The 18,421-nt window shown below is 32.9% G+C and overlaps 1 protein-coding gene and 1 long non-coding RNA gene across 4 annotated transcripts; both read left to right on the forward strand.

The window, feature by feature from the left end:
- Positions 1 to 2,491: 2,491 nt before the first annotated feature.
- Positions 2,492 to 4,777, forward strand: LOC120580030 (uncharacterized). Its single transcript, XR_005645655.1, has 2 exons — positions 2,492 to 4,235; positions 4,478 to 4,777. It is a non-coding gene; the product is annotated as an uncharacterized lncRNA (long non-coding RNA).
- Positions 4,778 to 6,551: 1,774 nt separating this feature from the next.
- Positions 6,552 to 16,452, forward strand: LOC11444424 (ABC transporter G family member 15). Of its 3 annotated transcripts, none has more exons than XM_024783126.2 (10): positions 6,552 to 6,680; positions 6,938 to 7,213; positions 10,325 to 10,404; positions 11,301 to 11,762; positions 12,070 to 12,192; positions 12,565 to 12,696; positions 12,859 to 13,143; positions 13,767 to 14,039; positions 14,124 to 14,231; positions 15,844 to 16,452. In XM_024783126.2, the coding sequence occupies exons 2-10, from the start codon at positions 6,958 to 6,960 to the stop codon at positions 16,204 to 16,206; spliced, it is 2,082 nt and encodes a 693-aa protein (XP_024638894.1). In that variant the 5' UTR covers positions 6,552 to 6,680; positions 6,938 to 6,957; the 3' UTR covers positions 16,207 to 16,452. The 3 variants fall into 3 exon arrangements, with proteins under 3 accessions (XP_024638894.1, XP_024638893.1, XP_013456597.1); XM_024783125.2 differs by having other exon boundaries at positions 6,672 to 6,813; XM_013601143.3 differs by lacking the exon at positions 6,552 to 6,680 and adding an exon at positions 6,687 to 6,827.
- The last annotated feature ends 1,969 nt before the right edge of the window (positions 16,453 to 18,421 follow it).

Below are 18,421 nucleotides of genomic sequence, written 5' to 3' on the forward strand. Positions count from 1 at the left end.
AGTATGAAATAGTAATTATTTTGAGGTTTGGGGAAATAATAGGAGTTATTAGAAATTATGGGGAGTTAAGTGTAATTAGGAGGGAGTTACTTTTAAGAGGGAAGTTATCAGAGAAATTAGAATCAGTTTTACGTAGAAGCAGTTTTGGGAGCAAACAAGAGAGAACCAAGGAGGAACCAAGAGGGGATTTTTGCTGCACATTTCTTCTGCAAATTTTAAGGTAAGGGTGGGGTTTACTTCAATAGTGTAGATGTTAGATTCTGATTTTTGAGTTTAACAGGTTTTAGTGAAATTTGGGGATTTTGGGTTTTATGTTGAAAATGGGATTTTTGAAGTTGTAAGCCTGAATTTGATGTTAAAATTGGTTTCTGGTTGCATAGAACACTTAATTATGTATCTGTAAACTGATTTGGGGAGTGATTGGAAGAAAAATGGGATTTTTGGGTAAAACCAGTTTTCTGCCCGTACAGAAGTTCATCGCTCGCCTCGCGAGCAGCTGTGCTCGCCATGGCGAGTGAGCAACTTCATAGCTCGCCTCGCGAGCAGTCCAACTCGCCATGGCGAGTAGCCCAGATCAAAACTTGATTTTTGAAAAGTTGTTATAAGATGTTTTGGGGTTGGTTTAAGGTACCTAGATGATAATAAAGAGGAATGGTGAAAGTTTTAGGTTAAAAAGATGAATAGGGAGCTTAGAATTGGAGTTTGAGTGAGAAAATGTCACTTTTCCCGAGAGTACCTGATTTTCACTCGCCTTGAGTTCGCCTTGAACTCGCCACGGCGAGTTACTGTTTTTGTGAACTCGCCATGGCGAGCAGATGTGCTCGCGAGGCGAGTTGCACAGTTCCTGAGTGCTAACTTGCCTGTATGATTAGTAGTGGTTTGAGGTTGTTGGATTTGAGCATAGTTTTATTTAATTGTGCATTATTATGGATTGATGAATTGCTGGTTGTTGTTATTGCTGATGGCTATGATGTATGATTATTTATTAAACCATACATGTTGTATTAATTGGAGTCATATGGAGTTGCATTGCATGGTCAGTTGTATGTAGATATACACAAGTAGGTCCATTGCATATGCATAAAACAGCGGTGAGGGCTTCGGTCCTGGAGTACTAGTTGCTCAACAGCGGTGAGGGCTTCGGTCCTGATGAATGCTTTAACCATTCAAAAGCGGTGAGGGCTTCGGTCCTGATTGGTACCACATGCATAATGCATTTCATTAAGAAGTCTAAGATGGTGTCTTAGCAGTGGTCATGTCATTTGCATGAGTCTTGGTTGTTGTTTCAGGTTTATCTGATGTTGATGTTGATGTTGAATATACATTTATTTATATATATTCATTGCGATCTTGATGTGTTGTTGATGTTATTGGTAATATGTACATTGTATACATACTTGCTAAATGGATTATTATGGTGATGTTGTTGTGGCTTGTGAATTAAATATTGATATTTGCAAGATTATTATATTTGAAGTTTTAGGGTGTTAGATTCATTTGATGATTTTAATATCTATATTTATTGTTGTGAATCTCACCCCTTCTGCTTGAAAACGTTGCTCTTCCTATGGGTAACTTGCAGGTGATCCTGAGTAGTAGGTGGTGGCTCAAAGTCGTGTCTAGGGCTCTGATACGTGGGATGAGAATTATCATTTTTGTTATTGTTGCTTTTCCTTTCCATGTATCAAATTTTGGAACTTGTGGTGTGGAGCCTTTTTGTTGTCTTTGAACTATGATGTTGAATTATGTTAAGGCCTTTAATGCCATAGATTATTGTTGGATGTTCATGAGGATATGGATTTTGAAAACTATTCCGCTGCTATGTTTTCATATATATAAGTTGATTTGATTAAATAATTTTATTTTCTATTTAAGAATTTTTAAAATGACGTGTAGCATGCCCGTTTGTGGAATTACTCTGATGTATATAAGCTATTTTATTTGTTTTGGGTAACGGGATGTTACACAAAACATTTCCAGGTTTTACCTTGAATCAAATGAAAATGTCTAATTTCAAATTCCATTTAACAACTGACATTTGGGGGCACTTGTTATATGCAAGTTTTGATTAATTGTTTTCAAGCAATAGCAATCATATTTTTAAAGGTATATACCCAATGAAGATAAAAACTTCAATTATTTTCCGAGTTGAAGAATGCCAAGTCTAACCTCTCGACACTCAACATTCGGAGTAAGATTCTTTCTACTGCCAGTACAAGAGTTCAAAGACATCCTCGGAGTCGAGTATATAGAGATTCGAGGTAGATGTTTACAGAACTATTTAAAAGTTCAAGTTGCATAATTTCTTAAAACAAACTGCCAAATCGAAGGTGTGCAGAAGAAGTCCTCAAGTTGCAGTTAGATAGCTGCAATGCCTAAGATTCAAATAAAAGAAGATACTTGCAAGAGAAATTTTTTCATCGAAGTTACAAGGCACATGCATCCATAAATTCTAGGAGTTTGTTTAATTAATTTTCTATAAATAGTAGAATCAAACTTCATGCAAAGGAGTTTATTTTCGTTCCAAAAACTTGTCTACTAGATAACACATCGGTTCACATATAGGATAATAAGTTGTTGATTTGAATGACGTATTTTTTTTTATTCAGATTTGAATGATGATGTCACTCACTTTTACTTGTATTAAAAATCCCATTTTATTTTACTTTTTCTCCTAGATTTTCATCACGCGTTTATTTCTTTTTACATTTTAACTTCAATCACGCCTTTTCTTACACTTCAAAATAAGTCTTGCAACCTTAAACCTATCAACTAGGAACTCTTTACGGATCTAACTTGAGTTCTAGATTGATTTTTCGAGTTCATTTGCTAAAGGGATATATTTCCACGTCAACGCCCTAAGAATTCATATCAACGGATTGTAATTCAAATCTAATCATAGATCTATAATTCAAATTCTTAATAAAAGTGAACTCCTAAGATAATGATATTATCTACAATGACCAACACCTTTTATGCATTATTTGAAACTTGGATCTTTTGTGCTGATGGCTAGCTGTTGGAACATGTCTTGATTCCCTTTAGAGGGAAATTTATACAAATCTTGGCACCAGATTAAAAGAGGGAACCCTTCAAAGATGAATCAATGTAAGTTTTTTTTCCTGTTCAATTTTAAATTGGAAACTTAACTTCTTACGACTTTGCCAATACTTTTTCCTCTATCGTATTTTCTTTCAAGCTTTTTGTTGATGTTGTTAAATCGATACTAAAATGTTAATCTTGCGACGGAGTTGGTAATTTCCTTAGTAATTTAATCATGATGAATCAACTACAAAACCCCACCATATAACTATGTTGTGTTGAATGATTCTGCTTATGGCTACTTGATTATTGTAAATTGAAGTTTCACATTTATGCTACATTGGCTGGTTAGTACTTTGTTTTTATTGGCTTAGTTTTGTGGCTAATCTGGTACATGGTTTGGATCTATTCTCCGTTTTTTTTTTTGTGCGGAATTTGCAGCTATCTTTTGTTGAACTTCTGTTGTTTTGTGTTCTTTAAACTATTATGATGATCATTATGCATCTGCTACTAGTTTGAAGGATCCATATCCCTGAGTATGTTGCACAATGCTTCTGCTACCACTATATGCATGAGAATGTGTGTGTTAATCATCATCAAAAAAGCAGATTGTTAAGGTATTTTATTTTCAATTACAGAATGTACGAGAAGGTGTGTAATTGAACTTTACAAATAACATTTTGAGGTTAATTTCATATTAGATTGAGTATTTGTATTAATAGTTTATATTTAGATGGCAACTATAGTCAACAATTTAGTTAATGAAGTCGTCGAGTTGCTTAAGCAATATGTTTTGTACTTTATTGTGAAACAACTAATCTTGTATGTAAATGATGCAGGCGGAATTCTAGATATGATAAGAAACAATTTTTGTGATTTTTGTTTGATTACTTTGCAATTTTATTTAATTTAAAACTTGCAACTTTTATATGCTTATATTACTGCAGAAAATTCAAGTTGGTGACCGTTGAGCGATATATTCAATCTTTGTTGTTGTTTATCCCAACAAAATTAGCTAAAATTGTTTTCTAGAGAATGGTTGCGAATTAGTTACTAAACGGTAACACTTTTAAAGTGTTACGAATACTACTCTCAGGGTAGCACTTTTTATCAACTCACTTGGGATATGGTCTGATGATGTTAGCTTTGAACCTTGGAATGAGACCTTTGTATGTGCTCTTCTCATGTCTCAGGTCCGATTCTCTCGTGTCAATTTCGGTGGGCTAGTTTAACTTCTTCATAAAAACATAGATTTTGATTTAGTAAGACTTCTCAAATGCTATAAATCTCATAGATGTTGTAGGGTTCCATTAATATCTGATGTTCTTTTCATTTGTTATGACTTTTCTGATATACCGTTGGAGTATTTATGATTTCCTGATGAGTTTGCCTTTGTGATAATCCAGAATAGTTTTGTTCATAATTTTGATATCAGGCCTTTGATTTATGATGGGAATTGACTCCCCAACAAGATTTGAGGCGCCACAAGAGTGATGATTCATTTGTTGAAGATAATAACTGTTCTGGTGATGGGTCTACTGCATTAAAATATTACTGCTATATTATTTGCAATTTTTACGGAGGCTCACAAATTTATACTCACAAATCCTATGCATTTCAAGGAATTTACAGTTTTTTTTCCTTCAAGTTTTGTACCTGTTAAAAGTATGAGAAGGCAAAGAAATCATCAAATGATAGAGTGAATATGAAAGCAATTCACACTGGATTATTGTCACGGTAGAATCTGTGCAACATTCTTTGATTACTGAATCTGTCACATCATCGGATTAATAGAACTAACTAATAACATGATTATCAACTGATAACAGAAACTGTGAAATATATATAGAGGCTGCAACATCCCCCTCAAAAGTTGGAATTTGTATACCTAACTCCAAGTATGTAGCCTATTTACACCATTAGTCTGCTGTGCTCATATAACTTCTTTAATTATGAATGGTAGTAATGTGCTAAGTAATGGAGTAAAAGACCAAAACTAAAACAGAAAGTATTTGCCTCTATTATTAGAAACAATTCATGAAAAATGTGAAAGAGATAAATTCTCTATAAAAGCCAAGTCAGAACCGTCCAGACTTAAATGGGGTTGCTGAGCAGGCATAAATTCAATTTAATAATTTGAATGTTTAGAGAAATCGGTGTCAAGTATTAATATTGATGAAATATGGTGATAGGGAACTAATTTCTAAGTTATTAGTAATTTTTTTTTTCTATTTTAAAATATTGGATCTTGCTAACGATTGTCGTAATGACACTTTTTAAGGATTTTCAATTAAGAAACTATTCATTGAAAACGTTTAATACTTCGATTTTCAATGCATTTCTTTTAGACAAAAGAAAAACTATTAAATGAAAAAGCACGAGATACATAGACTGGGGGCATTCGACCAGACCTAGGTAAAATCCAAATGGGAATACGTCATAATAAACATACTAAGTGGATCAACCCTAATCTATCCCAACAAATAATCACTCATCACGAGCGCAACCTAGCGAACCCACATACAGGCGCAAAATTAGGTTACAAAAAAAGGTGAAGAGTGAACATCGTAAAGAACAGTTAGGTATTAAAAAACATGGCGTATGGACCGACCGCCAACACAATACACATTCCACGAGCCAACAACTCCCTGAACAAAGCAGCAAGCATAAGAGCTCTTTCGAGCATTAACAGTCCGAACAATCATAGAGACTAAGACAGATGAGTAGAGGGTACTAGAGTGGATGCAGACATGACAACTTGAAAATTGCGGATCTCAATAGATCCGGAGCATCAGAGAATCGATAAGGTCAAACCACCAACCACAATAGTTTCAAAGACGCGTTAGAACTCAGATCGAAGAATGAGTCTGATACGTTAGCAAGCGAACATACCCTTTCGATATCCAATGCATTGAATGTACAATTTTTCATAAAAAATTACCATCTAAAGTCTTTAAAGAGTATCTTTAAAAAATGCCTTCAGAACACTCGTTAGCAATTTTTCTAAAATATTTTATAGGTAATTGATTTATTTTGTCAAATAAACACCCAAATATAATTGTGGTCCACAAATAAACTACCATTATTAGTTTTTTTATCTTTTAAAATATATTAAATTACTACCTCCGTCCCTAATTATAAGGCCCTTTTGAAAAAATAACGGGAATTAAGATAGTGGATATTTGTATTAAATATGTTTGTAATTATTATTGTTTTTACAATTTTATCCTTTAAGAAAGAGGGTTGGCTTATGTTTTCAACATTCTATTTATTGCTAATTGAAGAAAAAGATGTATAATAAATAGGGACATGTATGTAAAGAAATAATTAATGTAGTTGAAAATAGAAAATGAATCTTATAAAAAGGGAAGAAAAAAAATTCTCAAAAAATCTTATAATTAAGGACGGATGTTGTATCAGTTATCATACATCAAATTTGTGTGACTTAGAGTGCCATTTCGAAAAAAAAATATTTATTGCTTAAAATATCTTGACATACAAATACGCTGACTTAAGTTAAGAAAACTAAATTTCCCACTAAAAGAAGTTTACTAGTACTAATAAAAACGACGGTTTGAGAATGCAACAACATTCATTGATATCAAATTTGTGTGACTGATCAAAAGTATGGTGTATATGTAAGCACATGTAACCTTCACATTAATTTCCTTTACTTGCCACCTATATGCTTCTATCCGTTCATACCCAAGACATTAAACTCTCCCATCTTTTCTCTCTCTTCATAATTTTTCCATGTAACTGTTTGATTAGGTACAGCATTAATGGTTAGTTGTTTTGCATTTGTTGTACATCCATTCTAGATTTCTTTTCTTATCTCTTTTAAGCTTATTTTATGTTACCATTCATAATAATATCTTGTTCAAACTATCTTTAGCTTCAAATCTACATAACAACATGGAGATTGAAGCAGCAAGTGGTAGCAACAACAAAGGATACAACATGGATGAGAGTGATGAGGAAGCATATTGTGGCCTTAATAGAGGAAGTTTCTTAGCATGGGAAGATCTAAGAGTTATGTTGCCAAATTTTGGGAAAGGACCAACCAAGAGGTTACTTAATGGGTTAAATGGTTTTGCTGAGCCTGGTAGAATCATGGCTATTATGGGTCCTTCTGGCTCTGGAAAATCCACTTTGCTTGATACACTTGCAGGTTCATAACTAGTTACTTCATTCTTATTATGCTGCTATATATGTTTCTTTGTTTGTGACAGTACTTTTTTTTTTTTTTATGCTATGACTTGAATTGCCCAAACATGAGTAAATTCAAGGTTTTTTAAAAACCACAATATCATGTTATTTGGAAGAAGAAAAAATGTTCAACCTTTTATTGGTTTGATGGTTTCTCACTATGGTGGTACACAAATTCTTTTATTCAATTAGGATTATGTATAATTAAATGTACCAAAATTGGATATTTCCCTTTTGAGCTTTCTTTCTGAGACTGTTTGAAGCTTAATTGTTTTGTTTAGTGTATTGAATTTACTAGTTTGATGTTTAATTTTTGTTTTATTAAAAAAATTCAACTCAATTCTGGTGACACTAACCTAAGGGCCCTTGTTTTAATGGTTTGGTCTGTGGTGGGGTATGATATTGTTGTCTAACAATAAAAAACATTACAATTATGGACCATCCCGAACCAATTCTGTCAAGTCAAAAATTTATTTGCTATTTTGATGATATTTGGACTTATTTTTGTACTTCTTAATCACCAGGAAAAAAAATTGGGGTTTCTTATAAAAAATATACAGATATTTACAAAAATACGTTAGTGACCTTTCCACTATACAGCTACAAATAATGAAGGAAGTGGCATTCAGAAATCCAATTATAATTTAACTAAGGCATTATGGGAAGAATAATATTAAGGTAGTTAAAATTGCTTATATTCCCTCAAAATAAATTGCTCATATTAGAGAACACAAAAGGTTAATGTTTTTTCGCTTAGGACATGTTAAAGGTCACATGTTAAGGAATCTATAGATGCGAAGGGCTCCCTTCATCCTTTAATATAAGGGTATTTTGTCCAAATCATAAGTATTAAGAAAAATTGTCGCAGTAATAAATTTATGTGAAAAATTTGTAACTATTACTAAATTGTCTTTTTAAAAATAAATTTATTTAATGTTGATTTTTATATTCTAAGACAGTTGGTAGTATTATACTCTTTCCGTCCCAAATTATAGGATGTTTTGGGTATTTAACATGTATTAAGAAATCTAATTAATTTTCTATGAGAAAGAGATATTATGAGTTATTCTACAAAATTGTCTTTAATAAATGATATAGGAAAGATAAATTAAAAAATTGAAAAAAGTTAAAGTAATAAATAGTTAAGGGTATATAGGAAAAGTAACATTAAGTTTCATTGGTATTGTAAAGAGACTTATAATTTAGGGTTATGTTAACAAGTGCTCTAGTGCCCTTAGGACACTTGTTAAGGAAATCGAAATTAATATGTTTACATTGGATTCAACAACATTTTGACTTTGAAAAAATAAAATTCCTCATTTTTCATCATTTTTCAATATAATATTTTTATTTTTATCCTCTTAAACAATGCCCTAAAGGTACTCTTTAGCATTTCCCTATAATTTAAGACAATTTTTTTCTCAAAGCAATTTATAATTTATGACGCAGGGAATATTACTAAAGGGTATAGATGGAAAAAAGATAAATGAATGCATCTAAAAATTTATAAATAGTATTATATTTAACGACAAACCTATTTTTTTAAATAGTCTTATAATTAGACACGGGTGAAATATTTATTGAAGAAAAAATTCTTCAAAATATTTTAAAAATAAATTAACACAATTTTTAATAAATAATTTATATCTTTGCGACACTAAGATGTGTATTTACCTTTTGCTTATCTTATCTTATGATAATAAGGAAAAGAGGGGTGCATGGAGTATTGATTTATTTTTTTAAATCTCGTTTTTATCTTTTTCTTTTCTACTGTGTTGGAGATTTGCTCTTATTGTAGAGTTGGGTAACAAAGTGGCGGTGGCAACTGTTTCTGTCTCCAAAATTTATTTCCAAATCTTTGACAGCTGCCTTTGAAAAGAACAAGTTAATAGTAGCTCTCTATCTTTATGTTATTAAATTTTGGTGGTTGGAATTGTGTGATTGGAAAATTATATTCAATCACATAACCTAACTTAACTTGTGGATTTTGAAAAGGGTAGGTTCAATTAGCATGAGAATCTAGGTGTGTACAATTAATCAAGTATATTTCAATAGAATTTTTTTATTTAGTCTTGGCTAAAATATGGTTTTATTTCCTGCAAATATGCCTCGTTTTGGTTTTAATTCCTGGAGGGATTATTTTCAAAAACAAAAATTTTTGCAGGGACCTTTTTTAAAAACAAAATATTTTGCAGGGACAAAAAACTACAAAATTGGTTCAATTATAATGTGTCACGTATGCAAATCATCACAAAAATGGGGTCAGGGACTATTTTCAAAAACAAAAAATTTTGCAGGGACCAAAAACAATTTTTTTTTTTACAGGGACCAAAACCAAAACGAGGCATATTTGCAGGGACTAAAACCATATTTTAGCCTTTAGTCTTTAATATAGATTAAATGCATTATTTTTTATATGAATCTAAAAAGTCAACTTCCTTTTGTAATAGAGACCGAAAAGAATATATATCCAAAAAATTATTGCAAAAGAGTTTGATAAACATATACATTTCATTACCTTCATAAGAGTTCTTTTATCTCAATTCTTAGTTTTTAAAAAGAAATGGACCTTAGTTTAGATTTGAAGGCAAGTAAAGTTTGATTAAACAAGTGATTGAATTCAAGTGTTAATAAGGTTCATCAAATGGCAAATCGTTCGGAAAAACGAGAAACTTTAGTCATGTTACCCAAACTACGGTTTATAAGTTATAGCCATGCATTGGTGTTTTTCCTTTTCACCAATTATCAAATTCCATGAATATTGATTGCCAAAACACACTTTAAAGCCCCATGGCCCATGCTGGGGACCATGGTTTTTGTCTTCTCATTTGCACTATAATGGAATTTGACCTTTTCACCTAATCATCACATATCATAAATGGTTGAGTGTTGCATAATCTATCATGCTTATCATCCAGTGTTAGATGAAATTAAAATCATATTAGCATCATCATTAATCACAAGATAAAAAAGGAGTAACAAAGTTTAATCAATAATACAATTATCCATATGCAATTTGCTAGTTGATACATAACTTTTCAGGGCTAATCTAAATGTCCAAATGCTGTTGCAGGTAGACTTGCAAAAAATGTGGTAATGACAGGAAATGTTTTTCTCAATGGGAAGAAAAAAACTCCAGGCTATGGTTTTGTTGTAAGTACACTAACACATATTGTTGCTAGTCAGAATTTATTTTGAGCACCTATTTTCATTTCTTTAATGACTGAAAATGTTCCACATGCATTTACTTTTTGAAAAAACAAAGTAATTAATTATGAATAGATGCATTTCATGTAATGCTAGAGAAATTTTCTAAAAAGTGGTGATTTTGCAATAACTTAATTGTGTATCTACCAAAAGAATAGAGTTTAATTTGTATGCGCTTTCGGTGTTTAACACAACCATTCAATTAATAATTCGTGTCAAATGGCTTAATGATACAAATGAGTGACTAGGAAAATTGATCATCGAAATTGTAAGCATCGGTTAAGATAATCTTTGCTTTTTAGTGAAAAAGTAAATATATGATTGAAATTGTAAAGCGTCGGACAAAATAATCAATCTATTAACTTTTATTGTTACGGTTTATGATGTGATATGTTTGTCGAATATGCAATCCTTCCACGTTGATCCCACATCAATATCATTACACGAGATTAATTTGTCTATGAAACTTACGCTTTCATGGACTAATTTGATAGTAGTTAGTTCATGCACAATTGTAACTGCCTGCAAATTTGTCTCTGAAATGACCTAAATTTCATAGAAACATTTGTCGCTTTTGAGCTCGTATTGATGTAACATCAACAAGCAATGTAACATGTCCAGTTAACATATTACATCATAGTCTCTAACGATAGAACTTAACAAATGATTAATCTTGAATGACATAAGAGATTATTTGAGCTTTGCTTACAATTTTGAACCAATTTGTATATTCACTTGTTTAAACATAATTTATCAGACTCATGAAATGATGCGATAATAGATCATTGAATAAAACTATATCATTCATCATACTCATTCATTAATTGATGTTGAAACTTCAGGCATACGTAACACAAGAAGATGTGTTGTTAGGAACTCTTACAGTGAAAGAAACAATAACATATTCAGCACATTTACGTCTTCCATCAACAATGTCCAAAGAAGAAATCAACGGCTTAGTTGATGCAACAATCATTGAAATGGGTCTCCATGACTGTGCAGATAGGTTAATAGGTAACTGGCATTTGAGAGGTATAAGTGGTGGCGAAAGGAAAAGAACTAGCATTGCACTTGAGATTCTCACAAGGCCTCGGTTGCTGTTTCTTGATGAACCGACTAGTGGTTTGGACAGTGCTTCTGCATTTTTTGTTGTCCAAACTCTTAGAAATGTTGCTCGTGATGGAAGGACTGTTATTTCTTCTATTCATCAGCCTAGCAGTGAAGTCTTTGCACTTTTTGATGATCTTTTCTTGCTCTCTGGTGGTGAAACTGTTTATTTTGGTGAAGCTAAAATGGCAATCGAGGTATAAATACATTTTTGGTGTCTGCAAATATATATATATATATATATATATATATATATATATATATATGTTTTTAGTCTCTGCAATGATTTTATCTTGTCGATACCCTCGCATTTTGAGAATGATTTGTTTTCTCTTATTTAGAAAGACACTTTAAGTTCAAGACGTGTCCTGAGTGTCTGAAACGTATAAATATTCGACATTCGTACGATATTGACACGTGCATTCACGTGTGTCTGATTCATAAATTTTCTCTTCTTCAACAACTAATGCTCATGTTGTATAAATTTTTCGATTTCTTGTGCAGTTTTTTGCTGAAGCTGGTTTCCCTTGTCCACGTAAAAGAAATCCTTCTGATCACTTCCTAAGATGCATCAATTCTGACTTCGACGTTGTAACGGCTACACTGAAGGGATCTCAAAGGATTCCTGTATGTATTATTTAGTAATTCTAAACATATGCTTTGAGGTGTCAGATGATTAATTATATACTCATCCTACTTAGGATCTTTTGCAAGAGCTTATCTTATGACGTCAGTTAACAAATAATTGAAAATAGCTTATGATATGATCATAAATTGTTTTTTTAGCTTACTTTTACGGTATGTTCATAAGCTGTTTTCAGCTTATTTTTAGAAACAATTCTAGCTAGCTTTTTGTTGTTAGTTGTTTTCAGCTTATGAAGAGTTAACCCTCATTTGTTCAACAATTGCGGAAACAACTTACACCTTAGCTTTTACACGATATTGAATAAACACTTATTGACATGGATTTTTTTTCTTTCACTTTTTTCGCCTTATTAGGATGTTCCAAATTCAGCAGATCCTTTCATGAATTTGGCTACAGCACAAATTAAGTCAATGCTAGTTGAGAGATTTAAGCGTTCAACGTATGCCAGAAGGGTAAAAGACAAGATTCAAGAACAATCAACCAATGTAAGCATTTATATTTAGCTATACACTTCATTACATATAATTCAACTGATATCCATGCCGAGCTGAAATCCTAAGGATACTCTTTTTCTGTGTCAGTATAGTAACCGGTGTCCGTGTCAGTCATTCATAATATTGATTTTGTTAATGATAAATGTACTACAGGAAGGGCTTGAAACTGAGATAAACCTTGGAAGCCAAGCTAGTTGGTGGAAGCAACTCAAAACACTGACAAGGAGATCATTTGTGAACATGTGCAGAGATGTTGGTTACTACTGGCTGAGGATTATGATCTATATCATTGTATCTATATGTGTTGGAACCATCTATTTTGATGTTGGCTACGGCTACACTTCCATCTTGGCTCGTGGTGCCTGTGGTGCATTTATATCAGGATTTATGACTTTCATGTCAATTGGAGGCTTTCCATCTTTTATTGAAGAAATGAAGGTAAAAAAAATTGATTCAAGAAATGAAACTAATTATTGATCAGTAATATGAGTTTATAAACAGATAAAGTTTTCATCAATACTTTGGAAGTGTATGGAATAGCTTATTTGAGCATCTTTGGATTAGCTTATTGTAGTTTATCTACTGGTATAAATACTTGTGAGATTGCTTGGTAAAGCTTATAGAAACGGCTTATGACATGTCCATAAGCTGTTTTCAGCTTATTTCCATAAACTCTCTAGGATAGTGTATGGTCTATATGAAAACAACTTCACGTTATTGTCTTTTGTTATAGAAATAGCTTATATATTATATGATAAGCGTTTATGCTATAACCATTATATATCCGTACAAATCCTATGCCATAAGCACTTGTATAAGTCTTTGCAAGAGCCTCTGAAAATAGCTTATGCTAAGTCTAAATATTATTTTCAGTTCATTTTCATAAGCTCTTTCAGATAGCTCAGTGTCATAAGTTATAACTTTTAGCATATGCAGAGTTTACCTTCATTTCAACTTTGATTATAGAACCAACTTATACAAAAGTTCCTGTAAGATATGTGTTTATTCAATAAGCCATTTATGTTAGGCTTATGATGTTTTTGTTGATATATCTGAAACAGGTATTTTATAGAGAAAGGATGAATGGATATTATGGTGTAGCAGCATTTATTTTATCAAACTTTCTTTCATCATTCCCATTCTTGGTTGCTATTGCTCTTACTTCTTGCACAATCACATATAACATGGTGAAATTCAGACCCGGATTCATTCACTATGCGTTTTTCACTATTAACATCTACGGATGCATCTCAGTGATTGAGAGTCTCATGATGGTTGTAGCTGCACTTGTTCCAAATTTTCTCATGGGAATCATTACAGGAGCTGGAATCATTGTAAGAACAAATGGCGAAAATTCTACTTGAAACCTACCACATGATCCCCATGTGTTAATTTGTCATATATTGTTATTCATGCAGGGAATCATGATGATGACCTCTGGATTCTTTAGGTTGCTATCTGATCTTCCAAAACCTGTTTGGCGCTATCCAATTTCATATATCAGTTACGGTGCATGGGCGATACAGGTAATTCCCGTTCATACCAAGTGTCGGTTTTGTTTTGCGGTTGAGTCGTTGACTAAATTGATTATGGCTAAAAATGAGTTGAATGTAAAGTGATTTATATTTGGATATGTTTATGTAAAGTCGGTTGAAGACAAGTTTGAGGCTAAAAATCAAGTGTAGAGGGAACAATTTCAATTTCTAGCTTCAAGATAGAATCAATTATGGATGCAAAATCGGTTCTACTTGAGAACATCCAAACATGTCAATACTAATTCTACACCTGTAAAATCAATTTTTCTTCCTCCAAGAGTCGAATTAAACATACACTAATTGATTCCGGAAGAACTGAATTTGTTAGGAAGTTGACAATTTTGACAGAGTACCCTAGTAACAAGTCCATAATTGAGACTAAAGCAACATAAATGACATCTTTTTAGGATCCAATTGCGCATTTATTTTATCTTCATTGATGATAAACATAACAGCATAATACGTTTCTAGAAGTGAATTTGAAGATTTATGCTCTATGTATAATAGCACGGACACTTTAGATTGAAAGCCTGCTAGATACTGGCACATGTAGTTACATCCAATCACTTCCATCTTTATTGATGTCAGACATAAGCAATGTTTCACAAATCGCGTGTCAATTCGGCGAGTTTACCGAGTTTACGTGTTTAGGTGCTAAAAACGTGTTAACTCGGAGGTAAACTCGATTTCTGGTAAAATCGGAAAGTTTGACGAGTTTGACCGAGTTAACACTCAGTAAACTCGTGTGAAATCGGGCGAGTTTACCGTTTTTGCGAGTTTACTCCTGTATTTTTTTTTTCTTCAAAAATGGCCCATTGTTTTTGGCCCATTTTTTTTCAAGCCCAAATGAAAACATATTTACTTTCTAGCTTACAATACGTTTCAGCTTATTGAAGTGAAACATTTCATATCATTTTCTTTGAGTTTTCAAGAACAGGGGAGCGAATGAAACATTAGGTTTCCGAAGATGAAGATATAGATGAGAATGGTGTTATGGAACTTTAGAAGATTGACCTTTCGAAGAAATTACCTAGTTTGTTTTTTGGATAGTTTTATTCTCAAGTTTATAAACTTGTGAAACTTTGTTTTTGGGATGGGTAGACTTTAGAGACTTATGAAACCTATGCTTTTGTGTGTTAATTTTTCTATTTTGATACTAAGTTAAGCATACCACTTTTTTATGGTGGTTTGGTATACTTTGCATTTATAAGTAAGTCTATATTTTTCACTATTGATCTTTTTACAGTATTATATTAGCTTACATATGTATGCATATAATAAATTGTATAAAATTTCAATTTTAGGTAAACTCGTACGAGTTTACGAGTCGAGTTTACCTAAATAAAACGAGTCGAAGTAAACTCTCGAGTTACAAAACATTGGACATAAGAGCATAATATGTTTCTAGAATTCAATTTGAAGATTTATGCTCTATGTACAGTAGCACAACACTTGAGATCGAAAGCGTGAAAGATACAGACGCGATACCAACTTATGTAGCTGCATGCCTCCATTTTTTTATAATTATTATCGGTATACGTGTCAGTGTCGTATCTGGTGTTAGTGTCCACCTCAATGCTAATTAATATGAATTTGGATGCAGGGTTCATACAAGAATGACTTGCTTGGTCTTGAGTTTGATCCACTGCTCCCGGGTAACCCAAAACTGACAGGAGAATATGTGATAACACACATGTTGGGGATTGAATTAAGCCATTCCAAGTGGTGGGACTTGGCAGCACTTTTTCTCCTTCTCTTAGGTTACAGGATATTGTTCTTTGTTGTTCTCAAGTTCAAGGAAAGAGCATCACCATTATATAGAAAACTTGCTGCCAAAAGAACCATACAACAGCTTGAGAAAAGACCTTCTTTCAGGAAAATGCCATCTGTTACTACTTCCAGGAGGCATCAACCACTTCATTCACTATCTTCTCAAGAGGGTCTTGATTCTCCACTCCACACCTAGAAGAAGAACAACTACAAAGAAGAGGAATATATATAGTTATATAATTGAATTCTGCTGGATTTTCAGATATTGATTGGTTGCTTTCATATGACACACAAAATTTGCATTTGCTTTATTAGTATTAGTTTATATGTATAGGGGAAATGTTTCATAACTGTTCCAATTAAGATAAGAAAAATGGAACATTTGTGTCCTTGGATTACATTTTTAAAAAAATTAAATTCTGAGATTGAATAATGTCTTGTACAAATGTCTCATTGTCCTAGCCTTATCAGTATTAGGTTAGAGCTTTGTTTGGACTGATTATACATTGCTTAAAGATATAATGATACAAGTTTTCCTTCAAGAAATTTTGTCATATATACACCATGCCTGAATATGGTTTATCATTTATTTGTTAACAAGTGAACACTCCTCCAACAAATCATATGTCGACTTCACCGAATAAACCCCCCTTCCTCGGGACGCCAAAACAACCTATCCTCCCACTCCTCCCATTGGAACGTCGTCAACAACCCCAAAAGACTATCTGGCAAGGACCGCTCTCAAACAAACAAATTTCTACGCCAAACAAACTGTCAACTCCACTCTCCCCATTACACACCCGGAAATCTCTCACCATGCCTTCCTTTTGTTCTGAAATCAAAAACAACCTTGGAAAAATATTACAAAGAGGTGTATTTCCTAACCACTTATCTCTCCAAAAACTTGCTGCTCCCCCATTTCCCTCCTTACAAAGCACTTCCGCTTTAAACCAATTTTACGCCACTAATTCTTCTAAAGAAACAATATATTTCCCCACCTCGATGTGAAAACCGGTCATGAGACATTACATCCAACACATTCCCTACTCAGATTTCTATACTTACCGACCAAAACCTTTTTCCAAAGGGGACTATCATTTGAAGCAACCATCGTCTCCACTTAGCCAAGGGGCTCAAATTAACCGCTCTAACATCTTTTACACCAAGACCGCCTTTACTTTTTGGTTGACACACGGTTTTCCATTTAACCCAACAAATCTTCACCCAAGAATTTAATCTTCCACTAAGTTTCTCTAACATCAGATCTCTTGTAGTCAACTTTCTAGGATTAGCACCCACCAAAAGACTCAAATACTTAAACATAATAGAACCTTTGCTACGATATTTAAGAAATTACATGCCAACTTTATAAGCTCTCTCTGCACATTTACCCCCACCAAACAACTACTCTAAAAATTATTTTCAAACTTGAGACCATTTCAAATCCATGTAACATCACTTTCAACGTCCATAAATTTTCCACTGCCACTTCCCCAATACACAAGGTGCCATCCGCATATCGGAGATACGATCACCGACACTTCATAGCCACCCACCTCAAAACCCTTGAACAAATTCAATCTCACTGCATTACTCATCAACCCACCAAAACCTTCCGCTACCAAAAAGAATAAAAAAGGAGCTAGTGGGTATCCTTGTTTTAAACCTCTTCTAATATTAATTTCCTCCGTGAGACTCCCACAAACACATGTTTTCACCCGAGCTATCCATTTGTCATAAATATTATGAATGTTTGAACTATGACATATATCATTGTTTCGTTAACATTGCACCTCTTTGTATCAAGGTTCGATTTTAGTTTTGTAATTTGTCTTTGGTTAGAGATAAAATTTAAAAATATCAAACGGCCCCAGTTAAGGAAACATATACCAAATGAGAGTTAGGTCTAGTTTTATGTTGTTATTATTATGTTAGGTAGAACATTTGATGAATGCTGAAGAAGAGTGCATAGAGGTTAGTTGAATCAATTTGAGATGAGTAAATTACGTATGCATGTTAAAAGTGGCAATTCTGTGGAACTTATTTCCTATCTATGCTTTTAGTAATAATGGGTGATAAGATGTGCAAATAAGTAGATGCTGGGGTTTACTTCTTCTATTGTAACTTTTGTGCAGGATGGTGCAGATTGTACAGTGTCCCAGCTTTCAATTTAAACATTGCCAAAGCTGCTCCATGTGCCCCCCAAAAGTTTCTTTCTATAGGAACGATTATTTATTTTACTGTTTGGTTATTATAGCACATTCATAGTTCCTTTGACTTCAAGAAAGAATTTGTCTAAGATATTTTAGTTTTTTTAAAAATAATAAAACGAATAATATTAATTATGACAAAATATGATTGAAATATCTGGTAAAATAATGTGATTTTTGAGAGCGATTCTAAAATCTTGA

The sequence above is a fragment of the Medicago truncatula genome, chromosome 4, assembly GCF_003473485.1.
Source record: "Medicago truncatula cultivar Jemalong A17 chromosome 4, MtrunA17r5.0-ANR, whole genome shotgun sequence".
In the NCBI taxonomy this organism is placed as follows: domain Eukaryota; kingdom Viridiplantae; phylum Streptophyta; class Magnoliopsida; order Fabales; family Fabaceae; genus Medicago; species Medicago truncatula.

Excerpts from the sequence above, each read along its gene's own strand:
- LOC11444424 (XM_013601143.3), top strand. The coding sequence starts at position 6,728 with ATGCTTCTATCCGTTCATACCCAAGACATTAAACTCTCCCATCTTTTC. Across the intron at positions 12,193-12,564 it reads AGGGATCTCAAAGGATTCCT|GATGTTCCAAATTCAGCAGA; the intron begins GTATGTATTATT and ends TCGCCTTATTAG. Across the intron at positions 14,232-15,843 it reads ACGGTGCATGGGCGATACAG|GGTTCATACAAGAATGACTT; the intron begins GTAATTCCCGTT and ends ATTTGGATGCAG.